We start from the raw sequence: 24743 nt of genomic DNA on the forward strand, positions 1-24743 counted from the left end.
CCGGTAGGCTCCTCCATGGGCAGGTTGAGAACTCACTCACTGGCTCCTGCCCTTTTTGTCCAGGAGCCTCTGATAGGAGGTCTCTGTCCCCTGCACCCAGTGCTGGAACCCTGCTCTCTGGGGGTAGTGTTGTGGCTGGTGGGGCTGCAGGTGGATGGGGTGGTGGGGTGGCTCCAGCCATCACACACACCTGCCCCCCTGCCCTTGGTGCCTGGCCCCCTGGGGGTGAGACAGCAGCACAAGATGGCGACGGAGCCAGCAGGTGTGGGTGGGTCCACGGCGACTCTGCCCAGGTGAGCAGAGGTGGCTTGCTGTTCCTTACACACCAGCCCAGAGGAGGCCTGGAAACCCCCGGGGTGAAGAGCCACCACCCCTGCCCCCAGCCATAGGCTTCAGAGGGGGTCAAAGAAGAGCCTCAGAGTGATTCTGGGGGACACTGGCCTCTGGAAGAGGGTTAAAGGCCTAAGGCTCTTTAGCTGAGGAGAGGTGTCACCAGAGCACACCCCCCAGGACCCCAAGCTTGAAGGGATGCAGAGCTGCTGCTCTGATGGGCGGATGGCAGTGCCTGGGTAGGTGGCCGGCCACCTGGGTGGGAGGTGGGGTCCAGGCCTGCGTCCACATCCATGGTGAAACGGCTCAGGGTGGGCCAGGAAGCTGAGCAGGTCAGTCTTCACCTCTGGGAACACACTGTATTCCAGGGAGCTGTGAATCCTCCCTCTGCAGTTCTCTTTTTCGGAAGCAAATCACTCCTTGCACCTGGAGCACATTGAGGCTGGGCAGCTGGCTGGGCAGAGATCGAGACTCTCTTCCAGATTCTCCAGGACCTCAGCTGCTCCGCAGCAGGCAGAGAAGCCACCTCGGCTCTCTGCAGGGCCCACTGGGCAGCTCACAGGCAGCACCCAGCCTCGTCTGCTGGTGTTCGTGTGGGTGGAGAGCCTCCTGCCACGTTGGACAGTCACGTCTGTGCTAACATGAGGCTGGAACCCTATGGTACTGAAGCCTCAGCACAGGGCACCAACAGTGCTACAGGTTCACATCCATCACTCTGCATCTTTGTTCCTTGGGGGGGGGGGGAGGGAAAGAAAGCCCACGGTCTTGTTTTTGCTCCAGGCTGGGTCTGGATAAGTAACAAGACACCAGCAAGATGCTAACAGCTTTTGGGGTCAAAGCGAAGTCTACAAAGGAAAATGAACACCAGAAGCACATTCCATCTCCCAGCCCTGCCCCCTGTGCAGCGGCAGGACAGGTGGGGCTGGCCACCAAGAGCCAGGCCTCCCCTAGCACGGAGGCCGGTGGAGGGCAAGTCCCTGGTGGGCGTCGAGGCTCAGCAGCCGCTCCGGCCTCCATCTCACCGAAGGCTAGTGGAGCCTGCAGCTGAGATGACCAGAACCTCTCCCTGCGAGGCCAACAGCCCTAGTTTGGAGCCACTGGTCGGCCAGGAGCAGTGCTGGAGGAGGCCAGGCCAGTCTGCTTCCTAGGACTTGGAGGAGGTAAGTTGTTCACAAAGGCACTTAAAACAGCGGCACTTTACTTCTTAAAGAAATCGATAGCAGGGGCAACAGGACAAGAGCCGGAGACTGACCAAAGGTGAGAAGCTCCATAAAAACAAGGCCACTAGCAAGGTCCTTAGATAGGACCCCCAAAGCCTGAGCAACACCAGGTCATGTATAAGCAGAACCTCCTCAGGATTAAAACTTCCTCCAAATAGAACCAACAAGAGAGCAAAAAGACCACTCAGAGCAGGAGGAGACACTAGCATCGTAAGTCTGGCAAGGTCAAGTGCCCACAGTATATAAAGAGCCCTCCAACTCAACAACAACAAGAAACCCAATTTAAAAAGATGAGCCAAGAACTTGGGTAGACATTTCCTCAGAGAAGACATACAAATGCCAATAAGCACATGGCAGGAGGCTCAAGGTCTCCATCCATCAAGGAGATGCAGATCAAACCCCAAGGAGCTCGACTGCACCCACAGGGTGGCTGGGATCAAGAAGGCTGAGAGCAAGGATGGCGGGTGGAGGTGTGGTGAACTGGAACCCTGGGACTGTGCTGGGGCACGTCAGATGGTGCAGCCACTGTGGAAAATAGGCTGACAGTTCCGCAGAGCAGCACGCAGTCGCCCCATGACTCAGCGAGTCTATTCCTAGGTACACAGGCCAGGAATCGAGAACATGCCCCGGGACAGGAGTGCACCCAGCTCCCTGCACAGGACCACAGCAGCCCAGGGGCAGAAACGACGCGAATGTCCACCAGCTGAAGGACAGACAGTGAGAACACAGGATGCTACTACAGGGCGTGCCATGCAGCAGAAAGACACGACGCCCCGACACACACCTCGACGTGGAGGAGCCCGACAGCACCATGCTTGGGGAAGGAAGGCAGCCGCGGAGCTGCCAGACGCTCGCTCAGGGATGTCTCATGGGATCCAGACGGGTTGGTGGTGGCTGAGGGCCAGGGTGGGGGTAGCTGACCCCGAAGGGCACAGGTGCCCTCATGAGGCACACTGCTTCCTACCACGGGCCTGAGACAGCTGCACTCATCTCTGGCTATGTTAAAAACACTGCTCACACATTTTAAAGGGGCGAAGAGTATGGCATTTGAATTCCACCTCAGTAAAGCTGCTTAAGAAGATGCGTGTAGGGCTGGGGGTGCAGCTCAGGGTTAGGGTGCTGGCTTAACCCTGTGCGCGCCCTGGGCTCCTCCCCGGTACTGCAGACCAAACAAAGCCCACAGAGGGTGAGTCTGCAGGAAGGTAGATGGCATCCCCGGGGTGGGGGGGGGGACACTGCAGGCAGCCCCTGAAGCCTCTTCCTGTAGGAAGCAGCCCAGATCAGCAAGTGGCCCATTTAGCTACTTAGTTTTAAGGCACATTCTCTGTGAGATCACGCTAGAGGGTGATTGAGATTGTAGTGCTCTTCAAAAAACAAATGCAAAGAAATGTGCTCAGGGTTGTATTCAAAGGTTGATTTTTAGAAGCCACACCAAAAGAAATATTACCCAATGTCACAGTGAAACTGCTTATCAAGGTCTGTTATGCAACTGGACCCTGGCTCCTATTTTAGGAACTCGGACACCTTGCCACTTACTCCATCTCGGCTGGCTATGTGGACAAGGAGGATGGTCAGCCAGGAGGGATGGGGCAGAGGGAGCGATTCTGCTTGGCACAGTGCTTTCGCTTTAAGAGCTGGATAGTGCAGTGAATTTCAAGTTTGAGTTGAGTACACTTACAGCTAATTCATGGAAGGGCGTTCACTCCTTTCACAATATTCTCCATTACTGAAAATGAAACGAGGCACAGGAAGCTCCCATCTTAGGTTGAAAGTGGATGCATTTCCTTTAGTTTAGATCATAAAGTCATCCCTGCTTAATTTTCCTAACATTCTACTCTCTGCTTTCATGTGATCTTTATTTAATTGCTTCCTGCAGTGCAGGTAACTCAGGGTGATAGGTCAGGGGCTTGGAGCAAGGCCTGTCTTTGCTAAAAGAGAAACACCAACACGTCAGAGCCCAGACGTGATTTCTCTGAATTGCACGCTTAGCTCTGCCCCTCCTTGGTGTCCTCTTCCACTGTGAAACAGCTCCATGCAGCTGTCCAGAGGGCTGTGGGACATTCAGTGAGCTCACAGGTGCAAGCTGGACCCTCATTAGTATTTACTGTTATTCATCTTCTGATTCTTTTCCACAGTCAGGACTTTGGAAAGGTGGAAATAAATCCTCTCAAGTAAAAACAGGTCTTGTGAGTGTCAATGCGATGAGATTTAACAGGTGGAGAGGCTCACATGCACTTCAAGGGTGCCACACTCCTCAAGGAGCACAGCAGGCTGCTAAATGGAGTTCCACTTCTCTGTGCAGAGCTTTCCTCCAAGAAAGATCTGCTGTCCCCACGATCAGATGCATCAGAGCAGCCAGCAAACCTGCTCAACTTGTTCCAAGGGCTACCGAAGCACAGGGCTAGCACTTGGTGCTAGGAGCCACAAGCAGATAAATGATGCATGGCACCTTTGCTTGTAAAGTGACGCCAGCTAGCCACTGAGATGATATGATTATGTTAAGATTTACATTCGTATGCAAATTGGGCTCCTGCTGTTCACCTTGGCCTGCTACCGGACTCAAGTTACGGGACTCCTGGAGAGTTCCCATTGGTTGGGGAAGGATAATAGGAGGAAATTCCGGGGGAGGTCCGGCCCCCCCCCCTTCCGGGGGAACACGCGGTTCCAGCAGACACCCGCGTGGGAGGACCGGGTTTGGCTTGCCGGCGCCTACGGAGTATTGGCGGCTTTTTCAAAATAAAGTTTTGTTCCTGCTTGAGTGGCTCGTGATTCTGTGCCCAGCCAAGACTGCGGCACTTGGCTCTGCATATTTGGTAGCAAAACGGACCCCCCAGCCTTGTGGATGTGCATTGAGAATCTTATGCACAGAGTGAGTGCAGAGAGGTGCCGATCCATCAGAGGTGATTACACGTTTCACCAGCCTCTGGCCACGGCATCCCCGGCAGGAGCACATTCAGGAGAGTTATGTGGTCCAGGCCACGATTCTCGTTTGTCTCATCTTTCATAATAAAATCAAGTCAGATACAGTTATGAGAAGACAGGATGAGAAGATAGGTTACAAAAACATTTTGAAGTGTTCCATTCATTCTAACAGGTCACATGACAACTAAGACATCCAGGAAAAGAGCAGATCAGATGGGTTCCCCTGAGTTGTTCACAAAACAATACTTTTATTTTGAGCAATAAGGGAATTATAACTTCAAAAAAAATCACACTTAAGCTCCTGCTGTTTGGTTTAACCCACACTATTACATGCTCAGGAATAAAATATAGAAGACAGGTTTTCTTTTATATGTTGAGGAGTTGGCCAGAAAGGCAGGGGGTTCCACTGTCCCTAACGACTAAGTATTTTGTATTTCAACAGTGATCTGAAAAGAACCTCTTTTAATTTTTTTTTTTTTTTTGTGTGTGTGTGTGCTGGAAATTGAAGCCAGGGTCACTCAAACACTGAAGTACATCTTCTAAACATGAACAAAACAGAACAAAACAAACCCCCACACCCTAGAGTATGGGATGTGAGTGTTCTGGGGTGTTCGGGGGCCCCAGCCTGACCCTGAGATGTGCAAGTCCCTGACTGGTCTCCTGAGCACCCCGCCCCAGGAACCCTGCAGGAAGGGGCTCACTCAGGGCTCCACAAGGGCCCACTGGAAGCAATGCAGAGCCAGGCCCAGGACTGGAGTGGGGCGAAGCTGGCAGGCGGCGGAGCTGGGGGCCTGCGCACACTGGGCCGGCGTGTGGACTGAACTTGGCTTTATGTGGCCTGAGGCCGCCTTCCCACACAGCTGGTGTCACAATTAACAGGGCTGCCAAGACCTGGCCTTTTGTGCTCATCACATTTTATGTCCCCAAGGGACCCCACCATCCTCGGTTTACAAGGTCTCCGTGGTCCCAGATTATCAGATAGACCAAACACCTGCTGGCTGGCCTAAAGTCCAGAGGTGGCCTGTGGCCACTCTTGCATGTGAAGCTGTGATGACACTTTCTCTGGGTGCTCTCCCACAGCACGTGGCCAGAGAGCCGGCTTTGGACAGCTGCAGTTGAACGGAGCAGGCATCACACAGAGCACAGCATCCCTCCGTGAGGCAGCGACTCACCCCAGGTTGGAGCCTGCTCTCTGGACATCTCACTGCAACTGGCCGGGCCCGGATGCCTCGCGCTACTCTTCCTTCAGACCCCGCGAGAGCTCCTCCAGTCGTCCACCCCTGTCAATCAGACGCCATCCCTCTGGAGCTTTCCACAGCTCTAACTGGGCGCAGATTCCTCAGGTTCTCCAACGGCCCTTTGAAAGGAATCTTTCCCTACCCCTCACCCCCCTGGGTGGAGCTCAGTGCAGTTCTAGAGGGAGTACTGAGCAAATCTGCAGGGTGGGCCGTGAGTGTGCTGGGACCCAGAAGCTGCTGGAGCACGTGTGTGGTGTGCACACTGTCTGTGAGCCTGGACCTCGCCAGCCTGCCGTGACATGCTTCCCGGTTGGGGCAGGCGCAGGAGCACCCTGGGATTGCCACATCCCATGGTGCACCAGCGCAGCCTTCTTAGATCTGACATTTGTGTGTTTGCTTGTCAGGATTTTGCCTTCTGGACACAATATTCTCTTCTGCACAAACCTGTATGACTCCATGAGTGAATGGAGCTAATAGCAACCCGGCAGGCTGCGAGAGAACTGAGGGTAAGTGTCCAGGATCCAGTGGGGCCGTGCTGTCCCACAGGGCCGCCCGCATACATGGCTATCCACATCTAAGCTGTTTAAAAGTAAATGACATTAAAACTCAGCCCTTCAGCTGTGGCAGCCAAATTCCTCTGCTGTAGCCACCTGGGTTTAATGGCTACCCACTGGGCAGCCCGGATTGGACTTCCCATCCTTGTGGGCCTGAGCTGCAGTAGAGCTGCCCTAGTGACTCCATGGTGTGTAGAATAGCAGTCCTCAGGCTGCGCCTGCCCTGAGTGACTCAATGGTGAGTAGAACAGCAGTTCTCAGGCTGTGCCTGCCCTAGTGACTCCATGGTGTGTGGAACAGCAGTCCTCACACTGTGCCTACCCTAGTGACTCCATGGTGTGTAGAACAGCAGTCCTCAGGCTGTGCCTGCCCTGGTGACTCCATGATGTATAGAATGGCAGTCCTCAGGCTGTGCCTGCCCTAGTGACTCCATGGTGTGTGGAACAGCAGGTCTCAGGCTGCGCCTGCCCTGAGTGACTCCATGGTGTGTGGAACAGCAGTCCTCAGGCTGTGCCTGCCCTAGTGACTCCATGGTGTGTGGAACAGCAGCTCTCAGGCTGTGCCTGCCCTAGTGACTCCATGGTGTGTAGAACAGCAGCTCTCAGGCTGTGCCTGCCCTAGTGACTCCATGGTGTGCAGAACAGCAGCTCTCAGGCTCTGCCTGCCCTAGTGACTCCATGGTGTGCAGAACAGCAGCTCTCAGGCTCTGCCTGCCCTGGTGACTCCATGGTGTGCAGAACAGCAGTTCTCAGGCTGTGTCTAAACCTTTCCTACTCCATTCTTCAAAGCAGTAGTTTGCCATGAGCTGTTCCATTTTCAGTTTAAGTGCTGAGGTGACTCCATGGTGTGTAGTGACCACACCTTTTTTTTTGTACAAGTAAACCACTGCCATCTGCTACCATAGGGCACAAATTGATGAATAAGCAAGCTATACGTGCCAACTCATCAAGCTCTATCAAGGAGCACCTGGACTCTGGACATCCCTAATCATATCAGTAACACCAGATATGGGAGTTTTCAACCGCATCAGATGAGAACTCCTCACTCAAGACCCATAAAAGGAGTGGCACCTTGAGACTGGACACAGCAGCACGCTGACCCCATCACCTCATCACAAGCCTTGCCCAGGAAAATCACCACAGCCATGAACCTCTGAATCTCTGTCCTGCAGCCTTAGAAGAGTGTGATTTTTCCTGTTCGTGATGACCAAGCCAGTCCCTCCCCAAGCTGACCCTGTGAAACTGTCATCAGGACCTTGGCCTAGAATGAGTTCCTGCCCTGTGACTGCTCTGCCTCTGAACAAGTTCCTTGGCTGGTTCCTGTTTTTATCTGACCACCTGCAGCAACTCTGCATCCACATCCGCTTCTGCCTTTGCTCTAGTTCAGCCTCCTGGACCCTGTGGCTGCCTTGGCCCTTCTTAGCCTTTCTATAACACACGTGTGTGCATGCGTGTGCACACACACACGTGTATTTGTGTGAAGAGTGGTGTGTGACTTATAAAAATGTTAGAAATTAAGATTCGAATAAAAGAACCTGTGATGTGGCTTATGACCACCAGGTGACCCACGAGTGTCCAGTGAATTGTTACTTGTGAATTCAGCATAAATTCCGAGACTGAGGACAGACCCAGACGTGTTCCCCCTAGGTCAGTGATGCCGCTGGCTCAGGACAAGGTGCAGTCAGGTCTGCCCACAACCTAAGAATTCTCCTGACACGAGCAGGCATTTCCGTGTGTCTGTGACACACTAGGTTGCCAAGCATCTGTAGCCTGTCCTTTCTGTCTCCAAAGCTCTTCAACATTCAACTAACTTAAGATTACCGGAGTTCTCAAAAACGCACGTGTGTGGCCTGAGAAGCACGCTCCACATGATGGACGTCAGCACTGCCAACACAGCCGCCAGACAAGAGAGGCAGGACCGCACGTCCTTGTGCTCAAGGGCCGCCAGCCATACTGCTGCCACTGGGCACGTGCCTGACCCCTGGAACAGAGGGGATTCATGTGCCCTGGCTCCCACTCTGGGAGAGGGCCTAGTGACCCACCCCTCTGGGCCAAGCAAGGTGGGGAGGCCACACGGGCTTGGCCTTCTGGAGGGCTTGCATGTCAGTGCCATTCTGCTGTCCTCCCAGGTGGTGAGGATGGACAAGCTCCTCGCTCTTTATGCTGTGGCTGCAGGCATCGCTGTTCTCATGGTCACCTGCCTGCCTGGGTGGGGTGCGTGCAGGACACTCCGGGGAGAGCTCTGCTGGTCAGTGTTCACCGTTAACACACAGGTCCTCGGCACAGCAGGCCGGGGCTGCCGCCCCCCAGCATTTGGTTTTCATGGGGAAAGGACAGACGACTGCACCAACTGCAGTGAGCCAAGCAAGCACGAGCCCGGCCACTGCCCCTGCCTGAGGAGGCAGGACGGAAGCTGCACCCAAGCTGAAGGGCCCAGACACCCAGGCTGGCGAGGAGAGGCTGCAGCGATCACAGGAAGGCCAAGGGAGCAGCACCGTGCCTCCCTCGGTGGCTTTGAGGAAGACGTTTTCTCTGGCCCAGTGAAAGACGGTGTCCGTACTGCTGGAGAGAGCCGGGTTGCGGCAGTGCCTGGTGTGTTGAAGCCAAGTAAATGTCTCAGTTCTCAGAGAGTCCTTTTAATACCTACAGACTCACTGAGAGCGAGTGCAGGCTTTCATGGTGATTGAATATGTGAACAGACTTGCTGGGGTGTGGTCAGCTGTGGGGGACTGAGAGCACCTCCTGGGCACCTGTGTGCCGCGGCTTGGCTCTGGTGCACAGCTCCAACCAGCACACACTCAGGAACAGCCAAACCTGAGACACCGAGCAGACTGTGTCACTCCTCTCTACCAACTTTAGACAGGAGTTTCACTTTTGCAAGTTCTCAGATCCTGTTTTTCAATGCAGTATCTTTTTTTTTTTTTATGATGATTACACAGAAATATCCAGAAACATGTCCAGGCATTTTTGGAGAACGCTTCTGAGCCAGAGATCGCCACCAGCAACAGCAAAGAGGAACCTTCCCGGGCCACCACACACAGAAAGAGCGGGTGTTCAGAGTTCTTATGAGTCATTAGGTTTAAGTGTTTAATAGTGCAGCATCGGCCCCGCCCACTCTGCTGATGTGGGGTTTGTGGAGATAAACCACAGGTTCTTTGCCCTGCAAGGCTCCGGTACCTTCCCCACTAGCTAGCGCCTCAGGAGTTCCATGTGGGAAGAACCAGGTGTACTACCCTACCTGGGTTCACTCCCTTATCTAGAAAACCAAGCAAAGGAATTCCCACACTAACAGTTGGAGGACTCTGCAAACAGGTGGGCAGAAGGAGGATGAAAGATAGGAGGGTACAGAGACCCCCAGAGACCAGGCCCATTCCAGAACCTTCCACTGACCCCCACCGAGAGACTCTGGTGGGATTCCTTGGGCCAGCTGCAGCAGGACCTGGAGCCCAAGTGGGTTGGGGTGGTCTCCAAGGGCCGAGGTTGGTGCTGCCTAGCCTGGGCTCTTCCCTGGTGGGCGAGATGCCCTGGGCCGCTCCTCCTGCCTTGGTCAGCTCTCTGCTCGGGAGCCTCTCTGCCTTCCCTCTCTCCAGGCTTCCTCAGTCCTCTCCACAGCAGCGTGTTGTGGAGTCCTTGTCCTCGGCCCAGCAGAACACGGCCACCGGCTCCCTTCCTCAGGAGGCTACTAGGGAGACACTGGAAATAGTGAGTCCAGGCTCCCCAGGAGAGGGAGGCAGTGGGCCTCAGGACGCTCTGCCCCCCTGAGCCCCAGTGGGCGGTCAACAAGCCACCAGCCACTCCCTGGGTGACAGAGTCCAGCGGGAACGGCTGTGCCCAGCAGTCGTTCTGAGGAGTGTGGCCATGTCTGATGGAGCCAGGCCTTTGGGACTCCAGGGTCTCGAGGGAAGCTGGCCCAGGCAGAGCTGTGGGATGCTCAGGACCCACAGCCTCTCATGACCTGGAAGTGGGAGAGACTTTTCAGGAGGGGCCTTTACAGTGGTGCCCAGAGTCTCACCTTCCCTACTCTTAACACTGCCTGGGTTTGTCTCAGCCCTAAGGAAACGGGGCAGGAGGCTGGGTCCTCCTCCCTGGTCCGAGCACTCCTCGCGGCTTACCCAGTGAGCCTGGCCTTGGGCCCCGTGCCACCCTAGTGCCACCCATCGCACCTCTGAACACAGTTGCTTAGTTTTCTTGGCCCCTCCAACTCGGTAGTGAGCTAAACTGAGGATGGACACAGGCTACTTTTTCTTTTAAATTAGAAGGAAATTAGGAAATTAGTAACGACAACCGCGTGTATGGCCGGCTGTGCCAGGAGCTGCCCAAGGGTGGGACCCACGCAGCACACCTGCTCGCAGGGCCTTAGCTCCGGGGCTTGGAGTTAGGAAGCTTGGCCAAGCTCCCCTAAGTGCTCGGAGCAGGCTGGACTCTCATGAGCATCCAGCAGTGTCCCACACGGAGGGGCTCTCAACACGCTTTCTAAAGCATGTGGACGCAGGAGCACATGCTGGAATGACAAGATCCAAGGCATTTCTTTCAGTCCGACCACTGGTGGGCATCTGGGCTTAGAAGGAACACAGCCCACTCGAGGACAGAAACCTCCGTCCATCTTGGCACTCCGAGGGCTGGACAACTTGGTGGATACTGAGACGCTGGGCTCCACTCGGGCACCTGCTTTAGGACCTGCCTGAAATGCTGACCTGGGAGACTAGGAGGGATGAAGGGAGGGCAGCGTGTGGCCCTGGAGGGGTGTGCTGGCCGACATCACTGCAGCCTCACAGCAGCGCCAGGTCTGGGCACATCTGCAGGCTGGTCCTGGCTCCTCTGCACTGTGGGTGATTCAGGGCTACAGGTACCCTGTCCTGATCAGGGGATGCACAGTTGGCCACCAATGGCCCACCCTCCCTGTCCCTCCGCCTCTTTATCAGTCCTAGCTCACTTCATTTGACAAGAGAGAGAGAGAAATCAGAACTGTAAGCATCTCGTCAGGCACAATATTGATAATTTACGATCTCTTCTTTTGACTTGAGGATGGGCTACTTATCAGGCGTGGTGTGGCTCACAAATGGTACTGTGGGCCGGGACACAGACACCAGGAGGCTGAGACCCTAGGGGACAGGGGTGTGCTGCTTTGGGGCTATGCCTCCCACCTGCCGGGCCAGCGACTGGGTGCCTGGAATGTGCCCAGGCCTTGCTGCAACCTACGTGAGAGCACCCAGGGTGTGAGCAGGACAGAACAAAACGGCAGCCCTCCATCAGTCAGTTCACGTGGGTTCTAAGCTGAGTGACAGGCTGAGGTCTCTCAGGCTAAAAAAATAATATTAAAACTGATGTGGGGGGGGCTGGGGTTGTGGCTCAGAGGTAGAGCGCTCACCTAGCGCACATGAGGCTCTGGGTTCAATCCTAAGCACCACATAAAAATAAAATAAAGGAATGTGTGCACCTACAACTAAAAATATATTTTAAAAAAACCCCGATGTCAGTGTTTTTGCTGACTCTCCCTCTGGCTGTTAGCAGGTGGTGTCTACACGTGGGGCCAGCTTTCTTCTTCTCACGACCCACTACAGCTGCTGCCTGGCTTCAAACCCCCGCCTCTGCTGCCATGAGCAAGACCACCCGGCTCTGACTCCGCCCCAGGTGAAATGAAGACTGTCATGCCAAGGCCGGAACATAGAGGAGGCTGAAGAGAAGGCACCAGGGAGCAGGTGGATCAGCTGCTGCGCCCGGTGCCACAGCCTGAGACGGGGGTGCAAGGGCCTGACACCCTGCCGCAGCACAGGAAGGAGGCTGCTGCGGGGGTGCTTTACAGAGTCAACAACAGGAAGGAGACTGCAAGCCACAGAGAGGGGTTCAGAATCGGGAGTTCAGGCCAGTCGTTCTGAGACCTACCACACCAAGCGATGAAAACAGTCTGGCACTCTGATCAAAGCTGTCTTCCTACTTTCGCTTTTGGTGAGACTAGATCCTTCTTGTGCAGAGTCTCAACATAAACCAGGTCCTTCATGGTAACTAAACCCATTAGCATTCAATATTACTGCTAATTATACAAGGAAAGTATCCATAGTGTGCTTTAAGCATGTGTTAAATGGTGAGTCACCCATCGGAATCTTCTTATTTATAAATCATTTAGGCAAGGCATGCGATGGCACTGTCCTGACTTTAAGTAAGGTGGGGTATAAACAGAGCATTAGGCACTCACTTGCTTCACAGGGATGTTCTGAAAGCCACGCCCGGGAAATCACCCATTTGGCTTATACAGAAATCGAGCCCAAGCCAACCAGGGAAGGACGCACACTGCAGAGTTCATCAATAAAAGGCTAGTGCAGACCACGTGGAAGGGTGTCAAGGCCATAATTAGCTCAGCTCAGTTCCCTGGGTATTTCAGAAGTGCGGCTGTGTGGGTGGGGCGGGGTGGGCCAGGCTCAGCCTGCGAGCTCCAAGCACTGCCCTGGGTCTGGTTTTGCAGCATGCCTGGTTTTATGCAGAATACAGACAGTGCCCACGAAACGGAACCGTTTCCCATGCCCTGCGACTGAGCGTAGATTAAAGGTTCACATGCAATGCTGGGCAGACTTACTCACAATCTGAACTGATTCTCAAGTGGACAGGAAGTGAGGCAATGAGGACCCGCTGGCCATCTGTGGTCCATGTGAATGTCACGTGTCTTATGCAACTCAGAAGGAAACTGCAAGAGCCCTGACTCAGAGACATTCCTGGGAGCAAGGCAGTGCTGAGCATCCTGATCAAAGAGGGCTGAGGTGTACCTGAGGGGGAGCTGGCAGACACTGTGCCAGAGTTCAAGGTCAAGTCTGAGTAGCTGGAAGAGTTGGGATGGTTTTGAATCTGCAGTTTTCTGTTTGCTTATCTGTACTCCCCAATGTTCTATGAAGGGGAAGGGCACAGAGGGAGATGGCACCACACAGATGGAGAGGGGTGCGTGGGGGGAGATAGCACCACACATGGTTATGGAGGGGCCAGGGGCCAGGCAGCCTGTGAGCTAAGGCCCACTCGGAGTTCTAAGGTAGGAGGGACGGGCCCTTGGCTCTGGAGGAAAGCCCAGCTGGCACAAGTGCAGGGCCAGCAGAGGGAGGGACCTGGCACCTTGGTTTTGGAAACCCCAGTGGGCATCTGCGTCTGGGTCTCAGGGGCTTGACAGCTCTCTGGGAGACGCACACGGGTGGAGGCTGGGCGCAACCCCAGGAGGGAAACCAGAGGGGTGCAGTGGGTAACATAGACAGAGGGCCCTGGGCTTCCCCTAGCCAACCAGGTGGTGGATTCAGAAGGCAGGGCCTCGGGCAACGGCTCCCCTGTTTCCCATCACTGGGCGGTTGAGGGATTCAGAGAAAGTTCTCCAGCCTAGGGCTAGGGGCCTCCTGCCGCTGGCCAGAGTGAGGGCCAGAGCTCAGCTCCAGGAGAGAGAAAAGGGTGGTTGAGCTCTGGAAGCCAATATGCTGAACTGGGGTTTGAGCACAGAAAGATCTGACCTGTCTCCCAGTTCTCAGATTGGTCTAGATTCTCCGGCTTCTCTGAAATAGCAGCTGGTTAGACAGCATGGAATCTGGGAATACTACTAAAAAATAAGACCTTTGAAAACACAGAGTGTGTCTGTGTGCGAGCGAGGGAATGCGTAATCTCTCCTTTGGGAACCTTGAGCAGGGAGGGCCTCCCTCTGGGCCTCCTCCTCCCTCCTCTGTCTCGCCTTTCCTCTCCCCTCCTTCCCTCCTGGCCTCCACCCCTCTCTTCCTTCCTTCCTCCATTTCCCTCCAAGGGCAGGACCCACCGACCACACACACTCGTCCTGAATACACTGACAACTGTGACTGGCTACCTCAGGGGAGTCACCCACTGCTGTTTTGGGGATGAGGACGTGGGATCAGTGTCTTACCTTACTGGCTTTCTCTGCACTCGACTCTCTCTTTCCCACGTGGTTTCCCATCCTCAGCCGGTGACCTCAGAGCTGCAAGAGAAGGGGAGGGTGTGAGCTGGAGGGCAGCACTTCAGCTGTCCACACTGGTTTTCCACCAGAACAGGAATTCTGTGAGATGCCACACTCATCTTTAAGAAGGGAAAACCAAAGCCCTGAAAGCTGGGGAGATGTGGCCACAGCCATCTCCTTAGCAAGTGCCACTGTCTCCAACCCCACAAAGAGCTAGAAACAGTGCAGCTCCAGTGCCCAAGCTCTGCCCAGGAGCAGACACCCTCCAGCATGCCTCCTCCTACACAGAAATGTCAACACGGGTCCACATGCAGATGCACACAGTCACACCTCACACTCAGGTGTGACACAAGATGAACCGGGCGGTCAGGGAGTGCCCGGCCCTTCGAAGGGCAGTGGGTCCTGCTGCCTGGGAGAACCTATGAGATCACAGAAGGGCAAAACCAGACGGAGACTGCATATCAAACAAGTATGCAAAGAATTTGCAGAATCTGCGGGGAAGATAAAGTCAGATGAAAACAGCATGCGGACCTCCTTCTTACGTTCTGACCCAAACCTCAGCAACAAGTGCATTTGCCTTTAACTCCAAAAAATGCACAGAACTAAAGAATTTTAGCCAAAGCCATTCAAAACAAATGCCTGTCCCATCCTCTCTGGGCCTGCAGCAACCATGAGGAGCTGGTCAGCCACTTGTACCACCATGCTTGGCCTGGTCCCTGGTGACCAAAGGCTTTGGGGACAGAGACAGAAGTGTCATTTTTCATGACACATTCTTTTTAAATATGTGAGCACTGCTCCTCTGCTGTACCTAGGAAAGATGACAGGGTAAGTTATATTCTAAAATGGGGAAGAGGAATTTCCTAAATGTTAGGAGTCTTGAATACAAGGCACAGCTCATTGCTCAGAGGCAATCTCTAGACAGGAATGCTGCCAACACCTGGCTTACCTCCTCCCCACTGACCAGAGCCCTTGGTGACTGGACTATTCCCAGGGGCCGTGTCCCATCATGCGCAGGAATAGGGAGGAGAGAAGCGAGAGGCTGCTGAGCACCACAGGTGGTCCTTGCTGGGATCCATGCTGGGCTGGGCCCATGCCCAGGTAAACGTACAAAAGGAGTCCCCACGCTACATGCCAGTCTCCAAACTGAAACCGAGCAGTTATCTAACCTCCAGGAAGGAAGCGGTAACAGCCCAGACTCCCAGACCCACTGGCTGCTCTCGGCACGAGGTGAGCTCCTGTCATACTCTGCTGATCCCTGGGGAAGGGTGGCATGAAGTAGCCTGCTGCTGACCCGTGGCTTCTCCGCTGCTCTGGCCCTGAGCCTGTGAGCAGGGCAGCTCTGAGACGACCCACCCGCCCATTCTGTGTCTTTCAGTCCTCTGGACCAGGAGACCAACTTCTGCTCAGCCTGTCAGATGCTCGTCCTACCTCGTGGAGCAAAGCGTTGCTCGGTTCGAGCAGTGGAGACCAGCCAAGCAGGGTCCTGAGGAGTCCCTGTCTGACGCCCACACATGCTGGGCAGCAGGACACCTGGGCAGCAGTTGCTGGATGGCAAGACTGACCTGCCGTGCACACAGGAAGGGCATGTGAGCCACACCTCCCAGGGGCCCGCACAGGACTTGAAAGGGGCTCTCTGTTCAGCACCCTGGACCCAGAGCTGATGACACTCTAGTCAGCCAGAGACACAGCTCCAGTGGCGACAGGCACTGCCGACTAAAGGACAGAGGGAACCTGTCCATAGTTTGACACGTACATTTCCAAAGTGCAGGCTCCCACAGCACTCCGTCATCCACCTTTCCGTTTACTTGAGTGGGGCGACCAGGAAGCCTGCCCTAAACCAACCTCTCAATGGGAAGCAGAGGCCGGGGCGGCGACGTGTGACTCTGCTTGAGAAGGTAAAAGGTAAAAGGAGCGGGTGAGACAGTCTAAATGAAGAGCAGAGATGGGTCTCCTGGTCCAGAAGGCTGAAAGACACAGAATGGTGTCGAAGTGAGAGTAGGTGTGTCCCTTGTGAAATGGAGACGAGAATGCTGGGAATTTGGGGCTTACATTTGACCCCTCTTTAGATCCACACAGTGTGGTTTAAACCAAGTATTGAGAATTCATAATACAAACGGAACAAATAGAATAACCAGGCATAAAACATCGTGGATCTACCTTCTGTTCAGTAAAAAAGAACTGACCCATTCAAAAGTAACCACAGCCAGCCGCGGTGCTGCACGCCTATGACCCCAGCAGTTTGGGAGGCTGAGGCAGGAGGATCCCAAGTTCCAGACCAGCCTTAATTTAATGAGGCCCTCAGAAACTAAGTGAGACCCTGCCTCAAAATTAAAAAAAAAAAAAAAAGACTGAATGTGTGGTTGTGGCTCAGTTGTAAGTGCCCTGGGTTCAATATCCAGCACCAAAAGAAACAGACAAAACAAACTGACAAACAAGAAGGAGAACCTCACACAGCAGAAGTCGTGGATTCTGAGCTTCTCCTTGTCAGGGCTGGCGCCTGGGTGTGGGCTATTTGCCTGTCACAGGCATGGAAAAGCCCACGTCACCGTCCATCCTCTCCAGATGCCCATCCGCCTGGGCACTACCACACTGCGCTTCCTTCCACCCTCTGCTATCCATCCTCAGGCCACTCCCCAGTTGGTATCAGCCAGATCCAGAGTGGTGTTCTCTCCTCAGGATAAAACCTACGGATCTGTCCCAAATTGGAATGTAAATATTTGGGAGTTGCTTGTGGGCCAAGGAGAGGTATCTGGGGACAATGGGCCCTCGAACACAGCTGAAATCTAACCCCAGGGCATGAGCGGCTCTCCCAGTCGGTCAGTGTGTCCTAACCACACCTCATCACGCTTCACAGTAAAGCTCCAGCTCACACTGGGGCACTGAAGTCCATCCACACCTCAGAAACTCCAGGCTCCTGGACACAGAATCAGTTGAAATGACATAAGCCAGAGCAGATGTTCAAACGATCCTGTCAGGCGCTACTGGCTCTAAATGAAGACCGACTTAGGGGCGGGAGGGGGGACAAGAGACACAGGGCCTCGTTGTTTTGTGGGAATCCGTACCTGCCCTGGGTCACCAGGCCATGGCAAGCACAGTCAGGTCACAGGCCCCTCCCTTCCCGACCCTGTGGTCCCATGGAGTCGGCCTGGGTAAATTCCACCCTCTCCCTGTCTGCCTTGGAGGGGAGTCACAGAAGGGTGGAGCGGCAGCCGGCCAGTTCTGGGCTTCCGGTGGGGCTGAGAGCTGGAGAGCCCTGGGCAGGCGGCTGTGTGTTGAGGCCACCCTTACCTTACCTCATTTGTACTGTTAACCGAGTGGAGGGAGCAAGAGGAAAGCCCGGGAATGTGCGGGGGCAGCAGCGAGGCCAGGCCCACTCTCAGCCATTGGGCAAAGAAGCAGCTTCTCCTAAAAGAGCAGAAAGGACAGGGACGGGCATCCAGGTTCTACGGGGCCTGCGACAGACTTCCAGACTGACAGTGGGACCCCTGCACGAGGAGGTCCCAGCCAACGGGAATGTCTGAAGTCCTAGCGATATTGTCACGATGGCCCACCCTTCGTCTCAGTACAGGACTAGCATTCAGCACGTGTCGGCAACCGACTTACTGGGAAGCAACCCGTCTTGACTGGCTCCCAAAGCAGCTCAGCTCCTTGCTGCTCCCGGGAGGAGTGACCCACTCAGAAGCCATGTGGCTGGTGCATGGAGGCCGTGGTGCTGGGCACGAGGACCAGCCCCTACTCCTGGTGTTTGATTCCCTCCGTAGCAGTTCAGACCTTCTAAAGCGCGTGGCTGGAGACCCACAACTCGCAGTGCGACCCCAGTGACCTGGGGCAAGACCTCACTCCCTGAGCCTCCGCTGGGCTGCTGGGGACAGGTGGAGGTCAGGGTCGGGGCTGCCGTTGTGCTGGGTGCCCTGAGGGGCGCTGGAGGAGCGGTGGGGCTGGGGTCAGGGCGGGTTGTTCCTGTGGTCTCTCCTCTTTCTGGGACCAGTACTACCTGGGCCAGTGGAGCAGCTGAAGACACACGGTCCAGCTCTCCACGATCCACAGGTCCCTGGGTCTGGGATCCCACGTGAGCTGCAGCCCCTCAACTGACATGGCCAAGGGAAGGGGTGGGGGAAGGCGCCAGCCGCCCAGAGAAGCGGGAAGTCACAGGAAAATGAAAGCCCCTGCCGGCCACAGCCAGCCAGGGCCCAGGAGGGTGCGACTTGCCTGGGTCAGACCACAGAGCCTCCGGGCAGGGAGGTGAGGAAAGAGTGGGCAGGGAGACAGGCACCCCCTGAGAGGAGGGCCCCCATGGGCAGGCCGGGGTCATCTTTGATGTGCTTTATCCCTCTGGTTTCTGTCAGCCCTGGGGTCACAGAAGTACCCCCACAAGCCTGCAAGCCTTCTTCCCATTCTAATTGAGAAAGTGAGGTTTAAGGACCACATCTAGGTGAGCGTGCCTCTAGAAATGTATTTCATTAAAAGTAGCATTATTGGGGCTGGGATTGTGGCTCAGCGGTAGGACGCTTGCCTAGTACCGGCGGGACCCGGGTTCAATTCTCGGCACCACATAAAAAAGTAAATAAATAAAGGCATTGTGTTGTGTCCATCTACAAAAAAGATTCTCTCTCTTTAAAAAAATAAAGTAGCATTACCAAAAAAAGTAGGGCTATCTTGATATTCTATGCACTATGAATGTGCTCCATGTAGAAAACAAGTTTTATGGTGGGTCTGAGATGTCACGCATTCCTTAGTTATTAATTAACACAGGGTGTCAGTCAACTTTTTCACTGCTGTGACCAAAGCACCTGATAAGAACAACTTAGAGGAGGAAGATTTTATCTGGAGCCCACAGTCTCAGAGGTCTCAGTCCATCAAAGGCCCCTGCTCTGGGCCCGAGGGAAGTGGCACAGCATGGCGGAAGGGTGTGGCAGAGGGAGGCTGCCAGCCTCCTTTGGCCCAGGAAGCAGGGCGGGGGAAGGGCCTCAGGGACAATGGACCCTTTCAAGACAGCTCCCAGTGACCCACCTCCTCCAGCCACATCACCACCAGCAAGTCCCCTCACACCAGGACAGACTGGTCAGGTTACAGCTCTCACAGTCCAGCCATTTCCCCTTGAACACTCCCGCATCAACAGCCTTTGGGGGAGACTCACAGCAAAACTACACTCAGTAGAGAGAGGCCTGCCACCACCTGCTCCCACCAACCCGCGCCCGGACACATAGGACGACCGCAGGGACCTCCTATCTGTTGCCCAGTGTCGTGTGGTGAGAGTACACGAGAGGGATGATTGGGGTTTTAATTCCACGCAGTCTGTGATTCTGTCTTCCCAGCTTCTGATTTCTCATCTGTACAGAGTTCTGTGGTGTTGGAGAGCGGGTTACATAAGGAAATTCAGGGGACAGCAGCAGGCCCCTGGTGCCACTGGTTTCCTTCCGTAGAGAGTGACTTGCAAGTTTCACAAGGTGCAGAATGGAGGGTGAGACCAGCAGGGCCTTCCCTTTGTCCCCAAAGGTCAGTCTTTCCCATCTCTTTTAGGTATAAAAGCTCAACCCTCTTGCAGTAACAAATTTTCAGTAAATAAATTGCTTCACAATGAGTAGGGAGCCAGAGAGCAGTTCATCATTTGTCAGGTGCAATTATTCATGTGGATACTTCACAGTCATTTCTTCCTGCCCATAGCCCGCCACATTGACACAAGTGTGCACTTGCACAAGTGTGATTTTCCCGCGTGTCAAGCATTTGTCCAAGTGTGCACATGACGGTGACTATGCCAGCAAGACGGCCTCTGTGGGGAGGGCACAGGAGGACGGGGCCGGGGTGGGGGTCAACCAGGGAGCACAGAGGCTGAGCCCCAGGCCCCCAGTTCTGAGCAGAGGAGGAGAAGGCCAGCTGGCGCAGGGAGGCAGAGTCTGGAGTCGCCAGCCCCGGCCTCACCAGCCTTCAGACACGAGTCCAGGCCCCAGACTCTGTCCTGGAGGGAGGACCTGGGCCTGAAGGCACCGCCCACTGTGTCTGAGCTCAGAGACGGGCGGTGAGGAGCAGGAAGGAGAATGGCCAGAGGTCGGCCTTGGGAACACGCAGGGCTAGTCCGCCTGGACCTTGGCGAGGCTGTGCCCGCTGCTGCAGGATGGCCGAGGAGCGCCTCACCCTGCAGCCTGTTGACTTCACTTGGTTGACTTATAATCATGGGTTAGTAAACGAGGAGGACACACAACTTCCGTCCCTCAATCATACATTCTCAAGAGGTCTTGCTTCACCTTAAACGCCACTTTCCACAGAAACCCTCTCCAACAGCCCCATCTAAAGGAGACCCTTCAATCTTATGCTCTGCCAGGACGCTGTCCCCACCCGTGACGGACCTGCCACTCTGGCATGTGTCTGTAACCATCCAGAGCGGGATCCTGGGCACCGCCAGCTCCACAAAGGCAGGTGGCCAGTCCTTCCATTCCCCGAAGCTCACCGGGCCCAGCGCAGGGTGAACAAGAGGACAGACCCAGAGCGCGGGAGCGCGTCCTGTCTCGGCACACCTAAGCAGGACAGCCTGAGGGTCACTTCACATTCAGAAATAACGCAGATGACAGCGCTGGCTTCCGGAACAGGACCAGCGGCACTGACCTCTGCTTTAAACTCTAGTGCTAGCTGAGGTGTCACACTTTGCTACAGTTTAGCCTCCCCTCCATTTCCCATACACAATATGTATGTAAAACAGGTTACTCAAAGTTTAGAGTGTAATTGTTTTACATTTGAATTCAAAGCATTTAGAATAATCTTCCTAAAAATATTAAGCATCCTGACAACTTAGGGATCATTTTTGAGAGGCCATGAGCTACCACTGATGGTGTGTTAGTTGTGCCAGCCTCCAACCAGGCTGAGCAACAGTAGCCTGCCGTTCCCAGCCGGCTCCAGGTGCTTGCTGAGGATTCACCACGCCTAGAGGTCAACCACTCTATTTTTATGTGAGTCCAAGTTCTGAGGAACATGTTTTCTTCCTATAGATCAGGGGTCAACAAATGGTGACCCATGCCCAAGGATTCCCCGGTTTCTGTGAGTGCAGCTGTGCTGGCACAGCACTGCGGTCTTCTGTGGGCCTCTTTCCTCCTGACCCCACCTCGGCACCCCTGGAGTGGGCAGCTGCAGTGGCCACCTTGTGGCCCAAGAGTTCACAATCTGACCCTTTATAGAAAAGAGCTTCCTGGTCTCTGATTTGTAGACACCAGCAACCCTAAAACTGCCCAGCATGCTGAATGCACTGTTTCGTGCACAGATCTCCCAGGATGTGTGGCAGGGACCTTCTCCCCAACACCCTTCCTCTCCTTCCCCTTTTAGCAGACAATCTTCTGCTGTTAGCTGGCCATGAGGCCTCCGGGTGGGGACTGCACTTCCCAGTGTTCTAGCAGGCGCCTATGGGAACCTGCTGCAAGCTTTCCTGGTTCAGCCAGGGTTTAGGAAAAGTTGTTGTTATAGCTGCTTCACAACTAAATTAAAAATAAGACTCTTTCAGTATTTGGAAAATATGACACATACCTAAACAGGCAGAGAGTGATTCATTGCGAAGCATTCAAATTATGACTAATTTAAAAAAAATGTGTTCAGCACACTCTGCTTACAGGGATTCTTAGGAAGCAGGAATATTAATGGGTACCTGGGCTAACAGGACTTAAAAATCCCAGAGTACCTTTCTCTGTCTTCTCTGATTTCTGAAATCCCTGAGGCAGTGTCTGTAATACCCCACTGGCTTGGCTACTAGCCATCAGTGGGTCCGGGTCTTCACTGGACTTCAGAGGTCAGTGGACTTCATGCCCCTCATGGCTGCAGTTCCCATCTTCAGACCTTCAGTGGACCTCAGGTCCAAGTGCTGGCTCCTAGACTCTGGTCTCCTCTGGCACAAGGCACCGCCCAGCACAAGTGACCCATGGTGGATGTGGGAATCCCCTGGACTGAGCGTATTGCCCAGGGGTGACTGAGCAACTGCCCATGTGTGTGATCAGGCTTTCATAGTCATTCCAGGAGGAAGCCATTTAGGAAAGGCTGTGGTGGATCTGCAAATCTCAGTAGGGCTCTGAGACCCCTGGACTGTGTGCGGACTCCTGAGGGAGAGAGCCAGGTGGAGTCCAGATGACAGAAAGCTCAGTGTGCTGGAAAGAGGAAACCCGACTAGAAGTGGTGAAAGGGGAGGAGCAGAAGGTCCAGAGGGCCACCCTCGTGGCCTTTATAGGAGTACTGAGGGCAAGACAGAGTGGGCCTCGCGAAGGCTGCGAGCAGGAGGAAGAGATAGCCCCGGCAGGCCACCTCCTCTGAGAGGCCTCTTCTCCAGAACTCAGGGCGGAGCCCCGGGCTGCAGGGTGACATTCTGTGGCCTCAGTGGCTGCCGCTCCTGAGATCAGAGCTGGTGCTGGCCTGGGGGGAGGAGTGCATGTTGTCCTCCTGCAGATAAAATACCCCCACCCAAAATGTGGCTGCGATAGCCCGAGTCCAGGGCAGCTCTGCCTCTCCCACTGTGAAGACCACAGAGCAGACCCCAAGGCCAGGATCTCAGGCCTGAGATACAAGGTCAGAAGGAAAAAGAAGCCAAGCAAGGAGCCTCCCCTCCCTCAGCATCCCTGTCCTCCCCTCTTCCTCCCTCCGTCTCCCGCCCCTCCTCCCCTTCCTCTGTACCCACAGGCTTCACCCGCCCTCTGTGCAGAGTCACCCCTCAGGCCACCAGTGCTCGGGCCACTCTGTTCAAAACACAGGGGACAGCTGCCACCCTCAGCAAGGCCACCATGGAGGGATACAGACACACATACACAAGCATGCACACACTCACACACAAACACCAATGCACACACATGCACACAAACACGAATGCACATGCACACACACACATGCACACTAGCAAACAAGAATACACATGCACACACTGTCACATACAAGCACATACATGCATGCATTCCATGCATGCACACACACAGATACACACACTCACACACATGTACACACATGTGCACACACAACCACACACACAGAAAACACCTTTTCATAGACCAGAATGGGCCACAACTTAAGCAAGTGCCCTGTGGCCACAGCAATCCACGCCCACCCCTCTCCCAGCCCCTCGCATCTGGCACACACCTGGGGCTGTCTGTCTGGGTGTCAGAAATGCCCATGGGCCCCTTTCTCGGCCCAGTGAACTTAGGAGTGAGTCCTGGGGAGAGGAACAGGCAGCAATGCTCTTTGCCTCCCTGGACAGGAGTGCCCAGGCCTACTTATTGGGTTGGGGTGGCCCCTCCCTCCTGTCCACTCTCTCCCTGGGGCTCCTTCTGACTCATCTCCAAGAGCCCAGCCCTGCAGAGGCGCAGCTGAGGCTCTGCCCAGCGGGGCCGGGCAGGGCAGGGTGGCATGCTCCGTCTCCCTCTGGGCAGGTTCTGGATGGCCCCACATGAGCGTCAGCAGGGCCCCTTTGTCGCAGGCCGTCCACCACACCTGAGGGAGCTGACGCCCAGTCCCCAGCGTCCTCCATGAGCAGTCAGACAGGAGGCCCCACTTACCACCCCTACGCACAGTTCCCAGGAGACATCAAACACCATCCCCAGCGAATGTCCAGATGGGGTGGTGACAGCCAACGACGGCAGCCTGCTCTGCCCTCAGGCAGCCTGGATGTGGTTCAGGTGGCCAGGTTCATACGGGAGCTGTCCCCAGCCTGCAGTGCTGAGTGGTGGGAACTGGTGGGTGCTTAGTTGTTGGGGTGCTGTCCTGGAGAGGGCTAGAGCAGCTCTCGAGTGGTTGTCCTAAGAGCCAGAGCCTTGCCGGCTCCTGCGGGATGATGTGACCTCAGCCTACCACACATTCCTGACAGCTGGCACTTGAGTCCAGACTGCCAGCCTTCGGAACTGTGAATTAAATAACCCCCTTCCTTATGATGCCAATCTGCCTCAGGAATTTCGTTACAGTATCAGAAAACAGCCTAATAAGATTTCTTAGGCATCTCCTCCTCTTACTCTTGCTTCTTTCTTCTTGGTGTTTTAGGGATAACTAGAAATACAATCTGATAATGTTGGCAGTTTTTAAAAGCTTCTGTGACTATCCCAGCGTTGATTGCACAAAGCCTATTGACTGTTTAATCTTTGCTGACATCCAATATGCTTTCTGCTTTCTTTGCACAGAGAGTCTAATAAAGAAAAGCAATCAACACAGCATTTAAAATAAAGTGTAAAACTATGTTGATGTAGAAGGCACATGCATAGAGAATGCGTGGAGCCTGGGAAGGTGGGCACACAGCCTGGCCATCGAGGCTGGGGCACCTTCCCAGGAAATGTGGGTTGAGTGGTGTCCCCCAAGAGATATGTCACATTCTGTCCCAGAGCCTGGGGATGAGACTTACTTGGAAACAGGTCTATGAAGGTTCACCTGGTTATCTAGCTGAGGGTGAGGGCAGGCCTCTTACAAGACAAATAGAGGAGGATCTGGTCATGGACACATGGAGGAAGCCGGGAGGAAAGCCAGGTGACGAGGTGGGGACTGGAGCCATGTGGCCTCAAGTCGAGCACATGGGGAATTCCCAGCAGCCCCAGGCCGGGCAGGTCCTT

At 54.6% G+C, this 24743-nt stretch overlaps 1 protein-coding gene across 7 annotated transcripts in view; it reads right to left on the reverse strand.

Moving 5' to 3' along the window:
• The window catches only part of MBP (myelin basic protein), a 106270-nt gene that overhangs the window by 68728 nt on the left and 12799 nt on the right, over nucleotides 1-24743 (reverse strand). For 6 of the 7 annotated variants that reach the window (XM_081263457.1, XM_081263455.1, XM_081263460.1 and 3 more), the window contains exon 2: nucleotides 14143-14214. In XM_081263457.1, coding sequence (XP_081119583.1) covers nucleotides 14143-14193 — 51 coding nt within the window. In that variant the 5' untranslated portion in view covers nucleotides 14194-14214. Of the gene's footprint in view, nucleotides 1-14142; nucleotides 14215-23289; nucleotides 23350-24743 lie in introns of those variants that run through there. The other variant, XM_081263456.1, reaches the window with a different exon arrangement.

Source organism: Spermophilus citellus, assembly GCF_964194105.1.
Source record: "Spermophilus citellus genome assembly, chromosome: 12".
Taxonomy (NCBI): Eukaryota; Metazoa; Chordata; class Mammalia; order Rodentia; family Sciuridae; genus Spermophilus; species Spermophilus citellus.